Here is a 16868-nt window from a genome sequence, read left to right as displayed (position 1 = left end):
TACAACAAACTTTTATCGAGTTCATATATAATTCATTAAAAATGAAGTCTGTAAGGAAATGGCTTTGTGGCAAAAAAAAAAATTAAACCCCATTGATTTTTATTGATATTGAATTCTATTTTTTAAATCAGAAGTATAGACCTTAAAATTATTTTTTCTTTAATAAGGGCTGCTTTCATCGGGATTTGGGCATATCCTTCCTTGGAAAGAAGCTTGCTCAGTTGTACAATAGCAGATTGCTGATTATGGGCCCTGATGCATAGATGAGAAAAGCTTTGTGTTGGGATTAGAGGTCATTGTACATCAGAGCTGGGGTGAAATTTGGAACAAAGATGGTTAGAATATGGAACACAGAATGTTACAGCTGGAACAGATCTCACAACATAGACTCTTATAGCCTAACTAGATCTTAACACAATGCTAGGCCTGGAAGGGATTTTGGGACAAAGAATGTAAGAGCTGGAAAGGACTTTGAAACATAGAATGGTAGGACATAGACTGTTACTGCAAGAAGGTACATCAGAGGTCTCAGGTAAGTCCCTTTCCCTCTCTGTTCTTCATCTGTATGATGAAAAGGATTGGATATCTACGATTCCTTCCAGCTCTCAACTTTCATGATTCTAGATAATCTAGTCCTATTCTTTCCCTTCCCTCAATTTTTTTATAGGTTAGAGGAACCAGGGCCCAGAGAAGCAAAATAATTTGCCCAGAGTCACACGGTGAGCTCTTAGTTAGACCAGCCTCCTGATTCCCAGTCTCTTTCCATGACACCATCTTGCCTCATTAAAGGGCTATTCTTGCTTGGAGACTTTGCTGTGATGCATGGAAGTTTCATTGTAACAGCAGATGGTCAGTAAAGAAAAGAAAAGAAACCATATTAGCTTGGCACCCCAAATATTAAAAATTTATTCATTTGAATCCCAATCATTTGGAGTATTCAAGTATGGTATATATGATTCTTAATAAAGAAAGAATATGACATCATTTCTTCCTCTGAGAATTTTTAACCTCCAACTTGTGAACTAACAATCTAGTCTGAAATCAGTTGACTTTCTTTCCAATACTAAAGGTTCAAGGAATAAAGGATTTCTTTAATATGCCTTTCAATCCAGGATAAAGTAGTAGTTAAATATTTTTTATCAAGGCATTTTTAAGTTTAGTGCATTATTATGTATTACTGACCAATTCTAAATTTCATGTTCTAAAAATTAACAGAACTCATATTGTTTCTTAGATCCCATTTTCTCTTAGCTCATAAACATACTATACTTGAAAGCAGTGAGACCTCTATTTCTTAATTTGTTCTATAATTTAAACCTTTCACTAAGTTTCACTAAGCCTGGCATAGTGAATGGAATGCCTTAAAGTCTGGGAATCAGGATTACCTGGCTTCAAATTCCACCTCTGAAATTAAGCGTCTGTGACTCTGGGCAAATGACTTGAGCTCTCTGTGCCTCATACAACTGGATAAGACTTGCTTATGTACTAATCCACAGATCATCTATTTTGGTAACATTGAACTTACAGATTGGCAGATCCGTATGTAACCTTAAAACCTAGGCTAGAATAAAGAACATAGAATGTTAGAACTGAAAAGCACCTTAAAGATTAATTTGTTCCCATCCTCATAATTGAAGTTCAGATGGGGAAATTGTTCTAAGTAAATTAACTTCTACTGTCACTAGTGACAAGTTTGAGTTTAAATATCAAGATGGGGAGTGTGTATGACCCATTAAGATCACACACAAGTGTCCCAGAAACCTGGGGAAGATGTGAGAATCCTCATGGCCAGGAGATGGTGCTGTTTCCAAGGTTCTGTGACCACTGCCTTTTCCTTCACTTTAGCTACAAGTAACTACAGTGAGGCCTTGGAACAATTGTAAGGCTGGGTACAATCTGAGTAAGAGGTTTAGAGCTTGAACTCTTAGGAGGTGACTCTGCCCAAGCTCTGTACTTTGGGACTACTGAGATGGTAGTCTGCCTGGTAGCTTTAGAGGGCAAGAGTGAATCACAGAATCTTGAGAGTAGGAAGAGACCTCAGCAGCCATCTCGTTCAGCCCTAAACAAAAAGAATCTCCACCACAACCCGCCCAACAAGTGATTACCTGGCCTCTACCTGAAGACTCCTACCACCTGTCAAGGCAGCCATTGCACCTTTGAACAGCTCTGTTAGGAGAAGGAAAGGGCAAACCACTCCAGTACCTTTGCCAAGAAAAGCCCACGGACAATACGGTCCAAGAGGTCACGAAGAGTCAGGCACGACTAAATGACTCAGCAACAACAATCATGAGGAAATTTCTTCTGGTATCAAGCTTCAGTTTGCCTCTTTGCAGCTTCCACCCATTGCCCCAGTGTGGACAAATGGAACAAATCTAGCCACTTTGCCATTTTACATGATGACCCTGCAAATGCTTGAAAACAGCTCCCATGTTTCTCTTTCTGAGTCTTCTCTTTTCCAAACTAAATATGCCCAATTCCTTCAACCAATCCTCATATGACATAGACTCAAGCCTTTCCACCATCCTAGCTATCCTCCTCTGAACACTCTTTAGCTTCTCAATGTCCTTCTCAAACCATGGTCCCCAGAATGATACAATACTCCAAATGTAGTCTGCCAAGGGCAGGGTCCAGTGGAACTGTCACCTCCCTCATTCTAAAAGCTACGTCCTTCTTTATGTTACCCATGATCTCATTAGCATTTTTAGTTGCCACATCACACTACTGATTCATAGTGAACTTGCTGCCTACTAAAACCCTCAGGCCTTTTTCTATCATCCAATGTGCTAGCTATGCATCCTCACTTTGTGTCATCAGCAGATTTGATGAATATAACATCTATGCCTTTATCCGAGTCAAAGATAAAAATGCTAAAATAGCACAAGAGTCAAGCACAGATTCCTGTACATCTCCACTGGAAACTTCCTGCCACATCAACATTGAACCCATAACAACTTACTCTTTGCCTCCAACTGGTTCAGAATCCAACTGATTGTATTATTGTCTAATCTGTTATTTCTCTCTGTTCTCCACAAGAAGAGAGTACTTTGTTAAAAAGCATTGCTAGAACCAAGGTAAACTCTATCTACAGTATTCCCCTCATGTAGTAGTAGAGTAATCCTGTCCAGAAAGCAAATGTCCCAACCTGTGCTTGATCAAGCCAGGTTGGCTGCTCCCTTTTCTTTCTAGATGTTCGCCAACAATCTCTTTTATGTTCTGAAATCCCCAGGAGTTGAAGTCAAGCTTGCTGTCCTGTAATTTGCAGACTCTTCTCTTTCCTCTTGTGAAAATTGGGACATTTGCCCTTCTCCAGTCTTGTGGCATCTCTCCTGTTTTCCCTGACCTTTCCCATATTACAGTGGTAGGTCTGCAGTCACATCTGCCACTTCTTTCAGGACCTCAAGGTGGTGTTCATCTGGGCAAAATGAATGGCATTCATTGAGGGCAGTCAGAGACTCTCTTATAATCTGCTTAGTTGTCTTGAGTATCAACTCCCTGTCATTCTTGTTCTGTCATTTCTAGCACAAGGGGCCATTTCCATGTCAGAGGAAACATGCAAAATAAGCCACAAGCAGCTCCACCTATTCTCTGTTGTCCCATCCATCCCAGTCCAAGGTCCTATCCCTTCTTTGATCCTCCTTTTTCTCCTAATAGAACTTTAAAACAAAACAGAAAACACTTTTTTGTTGTCCTTTGCTTTTCTCATTCTGAGCAGTAGCGTTCTTCACAGCATTGTTACAAGACCAGGCCACACTCTTATGTCATTTTCTGTTACCAGGCCTTGGCTTTATCTTCTGCACATTCCTTTTTTACAATCTAAGTTGGGTTAGTGAGTTCTCAGTGAATCCCTATTGATATCAGGAAAATCCCATTTTTTCGTCCTCATTGAAATTGTTTCCCTGTATATCCTCAGAATTTCATTCTTAAGCATCTCCTATCCCCCTACAGCTGAGTTGCCTTGAAGTGCTTTATTCCGTGGGATCCTACCTATGTTTCCCTTGAACTCTTTGAAGTCTGTTTTACCAAAATCTAAGAGGCATATCAGACTATCCCGATATATCCTCTCATCTATAACACTAGGAGTGGTCACTCCCCATCCCCCAAGAGTCTCATCATTTCCACCCCAATAACTAGTTGCTCCCTTGTTGATGAGAATCATACCTGGAAGAGAATTTCCCCTTATTGACTCTTCCACCTTTTGAAGGATGAAGTTATCACTAAAGCAGACAAGAAGTTAGAAGTGTTTAGAAATTTCACAAGAGCAAACGAGCAACCCCAGAGTTTGGGAACCTCTTAGGTCCCACATAGACAGGCTTTTACAGAACCCTAGAATGTATGTGCTGGGAGGGACCTTAGAACATAAAACATTGGAATACAGAATGTTAATACTAGAAAAGCACCTCAGAGCAAATGAATGTTAGAACATTGAATGGTAAAGTTAGAACATAGAATGTTAGAGCTAGAAATGACCTTGATGTCAAACTGTTCCAACCCTTTCATTTTATAAGTTGGGGAACCAAGTCCAAGAAAGGGGAGTCTTACAGGCATTCCTTTGATGGAATATGATGTGGAAAAGGGGTATGAGTCAGGGAAGGAGACTGTACCCCCTACACATACACACATGTAGTAAAAAAGATATTGCCCTGATAGAAACATGCTTCTGCAGAGCCTTCAGCCCCTCTGCCTTCCTCAATCTGTTTGTTGTTCCCTTTCCTTTCACCCTCCCCCCACCTCCCAGTCAAGGCTCAGCTGCACAGCTCCCTGCCTGTGTGACCCTTGCCCTCAGTCTCCCTCAGCCTTGGGTCTTCATGTAACCATTAATGAGCTAGGACTGCTTGTTAGCCACCAAATGCCATTGGGGGGGCAGCATGAGGGTGTGCAGTACAAGCCACCAGCATTAGCTGTGTGGCCCCCCTCCCAGCCTGCATCTGTTTATTGTTCCTCTGCTTGTGAAAGATGAACTCAGACACATTTGGCTCATGAATGTGTATGATTTGCTGCGTTCGGGGGGAGGGAAGGTAGGCTCCTGCCACGATACCTTTCCCTTTTCTCTCCCTTCACAAATATTTCCCCCCTTAATCTAAAACCTTGTTTAAATGCCACAGTGAGACCAGCTGCCAATCAGATGCCAATCACCTCCGAAAGGCATGTCAGGTCTTATTGTTAATTGGATACACATTATACTGTTTCCCCTCCCAGGCGCATGCAAATCCCCTTGTGTTTTTCCTGTGTTTTGGTAAGATGCTTGGGAAAATTGTGTGTGAGGAAACTCTGCCGACTGGGTCCAGCTTCTCTCCGTTCTATGCTATGGCAATTCATCCTGATTGGATCCTAGCTCCAATAATCATTAACTCGCTAACCTCTTTCCTGGACTTTGGGTCTTGGGCCCAGAGAGCTTTACTGTGTGACTTTATGGTATAACATTCCCTGTGGGGCACTCCCTCTAACTCATACTCATAGATTGGTTCCCCGGAGGATAGCTGCTATGGGGGTAACCTTGTCAGGTTCCACTTCTAACACTCATAAGCCCTCAACAGTGTACCTTCCATTAACAATCAGCCAATAGATTCAATTAACTTTTAACAAAGACATTTACTAAGCTAGCATAATAAGAATAGTAGGTACAAAACATTCCGTGCATAAACCTAGGGTACACTCTCACACAACTACACACAGAGTCCATAAGAAGAGTGGGCTCAAACCTAGAGTATGATGGTAGTGAGATAGGGTACACACATGTGGCCCAGGCCATTTACAACTCCTGATACTGCATGGCCTGGAAGACCTCTCTTTGCAGAGTCCTAACATACCTTTCCCTAGGTACAGCTTCTCTACTAGGTGAGTTGCTTAGTTTCATTCCCAGCATCTACTCCTCTTCATAATCCAATTCTCTTCTTTGTTGCCAGGAGTCACACAGACCCTGGATGAGTGTTTCCTACTGGTAAAATAGCTACCCTTCAGTGCTACATGACTGATGGGGGAGGAAAGAGAAATTCTCTTTCTTCTTTTATAGGCATCTCCCAGTGCTTGTAATCTCTTCTACCCCCAAACTATTGAGATTTTTCCAAAGCTTAGCTCTTTAAAGGCCACAGAGCCATCACTAATTTGTTTATTCAGCCAATCACATTCTTCCCTTATTGACCTAATTGAATAGGTGTTTTCACCTCATAAATGATCATGGCATAAACAGCATCTTTTCAGTTAGTTTAACACCTCATTAATACCTTGTAATTACATTCTTGGTCTTCTGTGACCAAACCTAGGTGGGGAGGAAACGCCTTCCCTTATGCTGTCCCCACAGTTAAATATTTGCTGTCACCTGCAAATCAACCAGGATGCTTTTTTGGCAAAGGCCACATGGGATAGTTCACAAACAATCCCCAGAATTAACTTTGTTCGACAAGGTTACAGGCCTCCCATAGCTGGTGGGCCTGGCTATTACACTCACTTCCAAAATCACAGTTACACAATTTTAGCAAGCAGACATCATTTTATAAAATTCTCAAAGGTTAGCACTTATTTTGGTCTTTACAAAGACCTTCACTAACCCAGAGACAATAAAGAAAAGAATAGGAGAAAGAAAATCAAGCTTCCCATTTCAGATGGAAAGCCTAGTCCCTACAGAGTCTCAGCACATGTAGAGTTATCCCCATAGGAACTAGGGACCTGAAGCTACTGGAAGTCACCCCCTTACCCTTCAAGTAAGAAACCAGATTTTGGTTTCTTGATTTTGGTGCTTGGGTAACAATATAAACCTCCTGGCACAAGTGGGGCCAGAGCACTAACCCCTTCCCTCTCCCAGGGAGGGGCCCCTCTTCTTGAAACCCATAGGCACAGCTGCATGGGAGAGGGATTCATCTATATCTCTGAAACACCAGAGAGCACCCAAAATTTCTCCACAGATTCCTTAAATCCAAGTGGAGGTTATCCCTTACTAGGACAAACAAGCTAACTTAAAAAGGAAAACATATTCCAAAAATCCCCAAAGGGTTTGGGGGCTCCCCAAAAGAGATAACATATTTGGAGTTGATTACTCAAGATTTCTAGGTCATCAGATAAACCCTATCCTATGACCTGTAGTACATAAGGATCTCAATGAGTTGTCTGGATTCACATTATGATAAGGCAAGCAGTCTAGGTCTGCTCAAAAGTTTAAAAAAAAAAAAAAAGAGTTACATATATGAGCTCCCATGGTGTGCTCCCGGTAAACTATTAACACCAATATCTTAGGGATGCAAAATCCATTCTGCTCATATTCATTTTCATATTCAAAATGGTCACTGTCATACAAAATATATCAATATATAAAGCATTCAAAGCATAAATTGGATCAAATAAACTGGTCAGACTTGAAAAGGAAACACATCAGAAAATAGACCATCCAAATATAGTCCAAAATAGAAAAAAACAAAATTGGATTTTCTCCCAATGGATCTCGGCTAGGGCATCATCCAGAGAGAACCCCAGAAAGGGAGTCTCTCCATCGATATCTCTGCAGATGCATCCAAATATATCCTACACAAAGCCCACAGGCTTCACCATACTGCCAAGGGGGTTGGGCAGCAGAGACTCAGCCTGGCCAGCCCAGAGTCCTGTTCACCCGGCCTGAAGCAGGTGGATCAAAAAAGACCAAGAACCCCTGCTGCAATGCATCTTCATTTAATAGATGAGGAACCTGACGCCCAGAGAGGGATAAAGTTACTTAGCAAGTAACCAGTAAAGTTAAGCTCCATTTTGTAAAACAAGGGCTCAGGAAAAAGAAGTACTTTCCCCAACTTCACACAGCAAGTTAATGGATGGGTGAGGACTAAAACCTAAATTTCTTGACTCCTGGTCCAGTGCTTTTTCCATTATCCCACGCTTCCTCTAATTTGCTTAGGGTTTAAAAATGTAATCTTCCCTGAAAGGATACCCTGACTCCGAGTGTATCTGGTTGGAATTCAGACTTTGTCCCTTCTTAGGCCTCTGCCATACCGAGTCCTGAGAGAGTCAGACAGTGCAGATGGAGAAGAGACAGGGAGCCCAGAAAAGCGAGCAAAGGAAGCCCTGGGTCCTCCACCACCGCCACCTGACAGAATTGCAGATATCAGCCTCCTGGAGGACATTTTCAGCAGTTTGGAGGTAGAGCAGCTGCCTCAGCCACTGAGCCAAGCAAAGAGCTTAGAAGACCTCAGGCCGCCTAAGGATCAGGGCGACCAGCCTTGCACATTTGATTACCAGGTATGGCCAAAGTTGGGGGTGAGGGAAAAGGACTGTTGGCTACCCCTCTCCACTAATGACCACCCAAAAAGAAATTAACATTGCATGGAAGTAGCTTTCCTTCCACAGGCAACACTAAACATCGGAATTAGGAAATCTAGAACATTAAGGCTAGAAGGCCCTTAGAACATTAAAAGTTCCAAGAATATAGAACTGTAGAACAAGAACTTAGACTGTTTAAGTTCAAAGGGAGATCTTAGAACATAGAATTATAGTGCTGTAAGGGATCTTAGAATATAGAATGCCTTGCCTGGATGGGCCCTGGAAGGTAGGATGGTACATCATTAAATATTTAGAGTGTCAGATCTCAGAGGGACCTTAGAACATAGATTTTTTAGAATATAGAACTTTGGATGTTGGATCTAGAAAGCACTTTTGAGATGATCTCATTTAATTTCATTTTATAAGACAGAGAAGCTTGCAATATATTGGCATTTTCTCTGTATCTATGTTGTGAAACCCCAAATAGCTTCTAAGCCTCTGTCTTATGTTTTGTGAACAGAGAATGGACCTGTGCTCAAGCGAAAGAAGCAGAATAATGCCTGGGCTGAAGCTCACCCATCCTTACAACCAGCTGTGGAGCATGGGCCAGGATGATATGGCCATTCCTACCAAACATTCTCAGCCTTCCCCAGAAAGGCCTCTGGCATCTCTAGGGAGTACCCCGTCTCTGCCTCGGAGACCCCGAAGCCGGGATAGCATCTTGACCCATGGAGAGAAAGAGGAAACCCCCACTCCTACACAGGGCAACATCACCATCCCCAGACCTCAGGGAAGGAAGACACCAGAGCTGGGCATTGTACCCCCACCACCTACAGCCCGGCCTGCAAAGCTTCAACCCTTTATCACCACTGAGCCTGGGAAGACCCCAGGCCTTGGGCCCTCTGACACCACCTCTGAACTGATACCAGAGGCATTTGGGAATTCAGCCCTCTCGAGGGATCTGGAAAGTCGACCACCTCTCAGTTATCTGCCACCCCCACCAAGGCTTCTCCCCACGCCTAGTAGTGCCACTGATATTCTCAAGCCAGTCCGTGTGGTCACAGACCCTGCAGGCTGTGAGAGTGATTACCTGTTGACTCTCCTAGACCCTCTAAAGACCAGCTGGCCAGACAGGGCTCCCCCTGGCTCTGTAGTTCCCAATACCAGTGGCTTTCCCTGTGGTGTGGGTGACTTCACCCCTGCATCCACCCCATTTGTGCCCAAGCTGGGCTTCCCTTCAGCTTCAGCCACCACCCCATTCCTCCAACCATCACTCAACCCCTTTGCCCAACATGTGCCAACAGCTCTGCCAGTATCTATGACCCAGTGTGTTGGGGGACCCTTTGCTCCCTCTCCAGCTTCCCTGGGCCAGGCTTTCACTCCCAGCTTTATGGCATCCAGCCCCGGCTTTTATACCCCACAGAGACCTCAGCCCAGCCTCTCAGCTCTCTCAATGCCTAATCTGTTTGGGCAGGTTCCCCCAGGGCCACATGTCAGCTCCTGCCCACCACCAGGCCATGGCACTACCCAAAGTGGCCCAAGCCAACCCAGCCACTTGGGTGGCCCTTCTAAAATCCGAACGTTGCCCCTAGTGCGATCCAGCTCAAGGCCAGCTGAGGCCAAGCAGGGGTTGATCCTGAGACCTGGAGACCCTCCAGTGGTTCCCCCTAGGCCTTTCAATAGCCTAGAGCCAGTATTACAGTCTTCAGGCCCCAAAGAAACCAGGGATCCGTTTGAGGATTTGTTACAGAAGACTAAGCAGGAGATTGCGCCCACTCAAGGAAAAGTGGAGCAGCTTCGGAAGCGTTGGGAAACCTTTGAGTAAGATCCAAAGAAGAATTTGAGGTTGGTAGACAGGGATGTGTGTTTTTGGAAGGTGTTTGGGGTTTGTCTACATCCAACAGTTTTGAAGCATGAAGGATTAACTGGCTATTGTAAAGAAATAATTCCCTCCACTCCCTCCTCTCCCTGTCTCCTCTTCCCTAGCTATGACTTCCAAGCAGTTTCTACTGATGGAAATGAATTTTGACTCAATGAAACCCCACTTTGCCCAGTTCTTCCTAAGGTTTTTGCCACTGCCATCAGAAGTGAGACTTGGCCTGCATTTTGGCCTTATCCTTCCCATGGGTTTCTGCACTGACTCGTTGGTAATTAGTTTCTCCTTTCTGATACCACTCCCACCGGCAGGAAAGCCAATTTCTTTTCTCTTAGCCCATTATCTGGTCAGGTCCCCCCGGGCCCAACAGTTGTGGACAGGTAAGGATGTCAGTATTACCCATGGCCTTACTCAAGACAATTAAACCCAAGTGAGCGTCAGAAAAGGCTCTCCCTGCTCTCCACACCCCAACTCCTTGTCTCAAGATTTAAGTTCTATTGTTCTTGGACAATCTTCATCTTAGATACTCTTCAAAGCCTACCTAGAAGTAGAGACCCAGTCATCCAACCACATTCACTTTCATAGGGAGTGTTAGATTATTTTTTTGCTTGTTTTTTGACATTCAACATGCTAGGGATCATTGATCCTTGAAATTCCTATTTCCGGAAAACATAGCACAGAGCCAGCTCTGGACACCAGCAACTTTGATTTTTAGAAGATTTTAAAAAAAGACATCAGAAGGAGTCATTAAGAGGAGCCCTTATATTATACCCTTGCTCTTATAGTTCTATGTTAATATGATATATAAGTGTCCTAAATGTCCATATCTGAACTGGATATCATAGTAGCTTATTTTATTATCAAAGACAGGGCCCAGACATTTCTGGCCTATCTCTCCTGGGAGGTGGTCCTGTTCAACCTAAGTGGAAAAAGACTGGGAGTCAAAAGCCAGATTGAGTTTTGTCCGATGAAAACATCTAGCTACACAAGATAGCCTATGGGTTAATGCTGCTGACTTTCCTTTATGTGGGATGGCATTAGGATCCACCCGAGGTCTTCCTTTCACACATACCCCTGCTTTCAGGGAGAGAAGCTTTGGGGAAAAGGGATCTTGGAGGGGAGGGAGGAGACAACCGTTCTGCCCGCATTAGATGTTCTTTGACTACTTCTTGATGACAGAAGGGGAAAGTCATCCCTCCCTCCCCTCCCCTCCCCTACAGCTAGAATAGGATGAAGTCAAGGGTTGGCTCTTAGAAGAGCATTAAATCTGTGCCTCTTCTCTCCAGGAGCAGAACCAGTGCTCATTTCTCCCACACCTGAGTTAAGTTGAAAATGATCATTTTGATGTTTTTAATCTGTAATTTTCCCTCCTTTATTTTATCCAATTCATTATGTCTTGGATGGGGGCAAGCCTTGATGGTTGAACTGAAACTTATTCAGGCTGTCTGGGTTTAAAAAACAACAACAACAACCTTTGAGGACAAAGGAAATTGTTCACATTTCAACCTGGTCTTTCATTTCCTGATTTTGGATGAGCTGGCTCGTCCATGAAGCCTGCTGCTGTAGCAACCATGTGCCCTGGATTCTGAGCCTCACCCAAGTAATCCTATTCATAATCATGAAGATGTCCACAGCTCAGGGAGAGCCATGTGGGCCTCATTGACATTCTTGATTTCTGGGAATGTTTGCTGCTTTGGCAAATCAGATGGTCACTTTTGGATTCAGGGACTAGAAGTAGTCTCTCAAAGGTTTGTCCTCAATCATAAAGCATGTGTGATTCAGAAGGGGAAGTTGCCTCATCAACTGGAGTTGGATGAAGAACTTGAATCTTTGAATTTGTTTCTTAAGCCAGGCCAGACTGGACTGCTCAGCCCAACACTGGAATGAATAGAAGGTCAATCACAATGACCCCCAAAGCAGTGCATGCTTAGATTTCCATGGTTTCAGTCTCCCCTTCGTGGCATGTGCCAAGGATCAATGCCATGCCCGGGGATATATCAGTGATGCCCAGGCACGCACAACACCCCTCCCCATCCTGAAAAGGCATCTTTCTACTCTCCTCTTTTATGTCTAGCACTGGGAGCCCTTCAGACTGAGGCTGGGTCAGAAGGGCACACGTGAACAGCACACTGAAGAAGCCGAGACTATTGTAAGGACAGATGGCTCCTGTTTCATCTTGTGAACCACACTTACAGAAATTGGGTGGAAATAGTAGTCAATGTATTGTCCACATACGAGCACTGTATGTACCTTTCTTCACTTACTACATTGAATTTGCAAACCTGGGAATTAATTTTCTGTGACAGCTCAATAAAATCCTCTCGGGCAGAACATCTTTTGTTTACCTGGTCTGAAAGTACTTTCTTTGATATTCATGGTTCCAGGCCTGGGAGGGCTGAAAAAAAGGGAGGCAGCTTGGTACTGTGGGAAAATCACTGAGCTGAGGGGTAATGAAGGTGGGTTCAAGTGTCGCCTTTGCCGTGACTCTGTAAACTCAGACAAGCCACTTCTTTCTGGTTTCATTTTCTCCTTAGTTAAAATGAGGAGGTGGGAGAGCACCATGTCTTCAAGCCCTTCTGGCTCTAACCTTTTATGTGCTAACACTGTATTCCATGATCCCTTTTAGCTGCAGGAGATAGAACTGGCAAAGTTATAGTGGTTATAAAGCCTGTGGAATTTCATTGATAGTTTTCTGTATTCTGAAGTTCCTTCTAGCACTGACTTCCTGTATTCCGGGGTCCCTTATAACTCGAACACTCCATGGTGCTGATGCAGATGCATTATACCAACTGATTGGTTTAAACCCCCAATTCTGTATTTTTTAAAGGAGCCCAACTTGTCAAAGCAGGTTCACACCTTCATCCATGCCTGATTTATAAGAGTGAAGGAAGTACATGCTAATCAATTAACTAACACAGGCTTCTGTATTGAAACAATTGATCCAGTTTCTTCTGTGTGTGCTTGGGAGCCAAGCAGACAGTGACTGGAGAAGTTGGATCAAGACTGAAAAATTTCATTACAAACCAAGAGAATAGCCATGATTGTCTGTTACTGCCCTGATGATGGTTACAGAATATACTACAAAAGATCCAAGAGCTGGGAGATAATGCTGAGGTCATGTCTAGTTCTCTACTCAGACAATGGATAACCCTCTACAACATTACTGACAAGTGGGTCATCTGTCCATCACTTGAACACTCCAAGTACGTGGACCTCACTACCTCAAGAAGCAATCCATTGCTTTGTGGACAGCTTTAATTGTTAAGATAGTCTTCCTATAGGGAAGGTTCTGAGTTCAGCGTCAGGGGCCAAATAGAACAAGACTAATCCCACTTCTTCATAGCAGTCCTTCAGCTATAGAAAGATACCAATTGTGCCACCACCTCACCTCCCAAATTTCTCCTCTTCAGGGCCTTCAGCCTGTCCTTGAATGAGCAAGAGGCTCAGGAAGCTGCTCCTCGAGGGCTTCAGAATATGTGTTGCTCTCTCACCAGGGAAGAGATGATGCAGGAGCTATGTTTGGATTTTAGCTGGGATGTAAAATAGTGATTTGATATCAGGTCAGATCAATAAGTATTTATTGAATGATGGCTATATGCTCAGTCCAGTACAGTGCTGGGCAGGATACCAAAGAAGTTTACAACAGAATTCCAGACCTCCGAGCCCTCCCAACTTTGAAAGTTGCTGTGGTATTGAAAGCTACGGATTCAAATCCCAACTCTAACACTAATCATGTGACCATGAGCAAGTCAATTCATCTCTGAGGCTCAGGCCTCAGTTTTCTCACCTGTAAAATGGAGATAATATTTGTACTACTGACTTCACAGGGATATTGTATAAAGGCCATGATAACAATAGCTATCTGTGGAAGGCCTCTGTAAGCTTACGGAGCTGAATGATTATGAATTATGATGCTTACAGTTGAAGAAACTAAGAGATGGCACATGACTTACTCAAGGTTATACAGCAGAGTAGGTGACTCAGATCTAGTTGTCCTGACTCCCCAAGAATGGTTGTTCTGATGACACCAATACTGCCTCTTAAATTCAGGATGGTAGTTTATTGGCTCTCGGTTATTCCACTGACCTGACCCACAGCTATAAAATTTCTAGTTAAAAAGGACCTCAGAGATCATCTGGTCCAACCCTCTCATATTATAGATGAGGAAGGGGGCCATCTCCAGTCATCCTAATCTGTATCTTGCCACCAGACCCATATGACTCTGGAGGAGAAAGTAAGGCTGGTGCCCTTGCACAACCCTCTCTCACTTAAATGCAATTTACTGGCAACTCATGGCATCATCTTCCTGATGTCATGGTCCTCTTCGAGAACTAAGGACAAACAACAACCATAATAGATGAGGAAACTGAAGCCCAAAAAAGTGACTTATCTAAGAGCACACAATGTAAGCCCAGTCTTTGGATACATCTAGTTAATCCCCTCTGCTACTCCCAGCAGAATCTGGCTAGGTTTAGTCTGAGACTCCTAGCTGTTGGAGGACTGGAAGAGATGTACTGCACTCACCTTCTACCCCACACCGCCTCCCTGAAAGATTAGCCAGTATCTTAAGGAACAGCATCAGAGAATCAACTTCTTTAACGTTAATCCCCTTGAGGCTGAGGGGTGGGGTGGGAAATTAGCTCAATAGGAAGTCTGGAAATATATGTTAATATGGCCTTTCAGGGGACCGATGAAAGTCCCTGAAGGCTACAGCACAAACAATATTCTCTGGTATCTGGATATTTTGAACAGATGTCTGGATCAAAGGCACATGCTGAAACCAAAACAAAATAAGGAAGAAGCAGTAAAAAAAAAATTCAACTACCTGCCCAGCAGCCGTTCAGGTGCTGGGGCCCCAACTACAAAGTATGGGAAGAAAGAAGACAAATGTAATGCTTGGTGTTATCCCCATTTTTATAGATAAGACAAAGGAGACCCAGAGAAGTTGTAATTAGCCCAAAATCACACAGCAAGTAATCTTGGATAGTCTCTTGTCATGGATCCAATCCTAGTCCCAAATTGAGAATTTAAACTGACTGCTGGGAGGCACCAGGTCCAATGAACAAATCAGTCTCTAGACCCAAGTTCTTTCTTTCATTGAACTTTCCTATAAAATTCACCCTTTAATCCTATCCTCAGGAATTTCAGAGAACAGAAGAGGAGGGTAAACTCTGATAAACTCACTGGTACTAAAGTAGAAGGAGGGACTACCCCGTCTCCCTCCCAGGGGTTGCAACTGGCAGTGTTCCAAAGAACTGAGAAAAGTCAGTGCTTATGGTAGAATGGGAGCTCAGATTCCCATAATGCCTCAGAGTCTATGAAACACTTCACCTGACAACTCTGGGAGGCAGGGAATGCAAGTGTTATTTCCATTTTACAGATGAGAAAATTGAGGCTCAAACAAAGAAAGAAATTTCTTCAAGGATGGCCAGTTACTAAGCTCTGAGCTGGAATTTGATTCCAGATTTCCTGCCTCAAGGATTCTTTTCACTGTATTACATTGCCCAGTGAAAGGATCACCAGTAGTAAAACTTCATAGCTACTGGGGCCTTTGAGGTGCAGGAAAATGGGGACCACGGAGTTAGCTAAGTAGTCAATGATTACTCCTACCAGTGTAGATGATGTGAAGATGAAGGGAGAGATCTGAGCAGGGCCTGGCAGATTCATGATTTAAGGATTTTCATCCACTTTTGACTACAAGGGATCTTAAAATCATAATAGTTAGCATTTACATAGTATCTCATTTTAACCTCAACCACCCTGGGAGGTAGATCCCCCCCCCCCAATTTTAAAGATGAGGAAAGGGGCAGCTAGGTAGCGCAGTGGATAGAGCACCAGCCCTGGAGTCAGGAGAACCTGAGTTCAAATCCGGCCTCAGACACATGACACTTACTAGCTGTGTGACTCTGGGCAAGTCCTTAACCCCAATTACCTCACCAAAAAAAAAAAAAGAGGAAACTGAGGTAAAGAGAAGTTAAGTAGCTTGCCCAGAGTAAGACAGCTAGAAACTGTCTGAGTCATAATTTAAACTCAAGTCTTCCTGACTCATAGTCCAGCACTCTAGCCACTTTACTACCTAGCTATGTCTAGAATACAGACTTCATTCTAGAAGGGACTTCAGAGCATAAGATGTTGGCGGTATAAGGCTCCAACCTCTACATTTTACCAGTGAGGCCCAGAGAAAAGTGACTTATCCAAAGTCGCTCACCTGCTAAGTAGTGGAAAAAATGGGACTAGGACCCAAGCCTCCTGATGCCCTGTTGAGGACCCTTCCCCCAGTGTCATGCCGGTGGGTGCTGTAGGGGGTGTTCTGTGAGAGGCGAGTATCCTACATAGTCCAAGGAGGCTCTTAGAGGGTGAACAGCCTCGGACACAGAGTCCACTCAGGCCAGTCCTGAGGGAGGGGTGGCCCAACCTTCCCAAGGAAAAGCATGTGAAGTCTAAGTGGCCTCCCATGCTGTGTCTCCACATGGGCAGATTCCATTATAAGGCTACTCATCAAAATCTAGCCCTGCCTGTAGTTTGTCCTTCATGGTTAGGCTTCCTTCCTCTAAGCCTTTGAAATCTTGTCTCAACAAGAGTTGGGCCCAGGTGAAAGGCAAGCCCCAGGAGGTTGAGATGCGGCCTCTAGATCAGGTTTTTTTCACTGTATTACACAGTTTTCCTTCCTGGGCTGAACACTGAATGTCAGAATTAACATGGAGTCACAGTGGGAAGGAGTAGGAATGGCCTTCATTTCCTGAGTGCTATATGG

General features: G+C 43.8%; 1 protein-coding gene across 3 annotated transcripts in view; it reads left to right on the top strand.

Moving 5' to 3' along the window:
* Window positions 1-12449, top strand: part of LOC114047022 (DENN domain-containing protein 1A-like) — a 702955-nt gene extending 690506 nt beyond the window's left edge. For all 3 annotated transcript variants that reach the window (XM_027867675.1, XM_027867672.1, XM_027867674.1), the window contains 2 exons: window positions 7959-8217; window positions 8759-12449. In XM_027867675.1, the coding sequence (XP_027723476.1) occupies window positions 7959-8217; window positions 8759-10063 (1564 nt within the window). In that variant the 3' untranslated portion in view covers window positions 10064-12449. The remainder of the gene's footprint in view (window positions 1-7958; window positions 8218-8758) is intronic.
* The last annotated feature ends 4419 nt before the right edge of the window (window positions 12450-16868 follow it).

The sequence above is a fragment of the Vombatus ursinus genome, unplaced genomic scaffold, assembly GCF_900497805.2.
Source record: "Vombatus ursinus unplaced genomic scaffold, bare-nosed wombat genome assembly UNPS02014786.1, whole genome shotgun sequence".
NCBI classification, from domain to species: domain Eukaryota; kingdom Metazoa; phylum Chordata; class Mammalia; order Diprotodontia; family Vombatidae; genus Vombatus; species Vombatus ursinus.
This window is presented reverse-complemented; position numbering and strand designations above follow the sequence as displayed.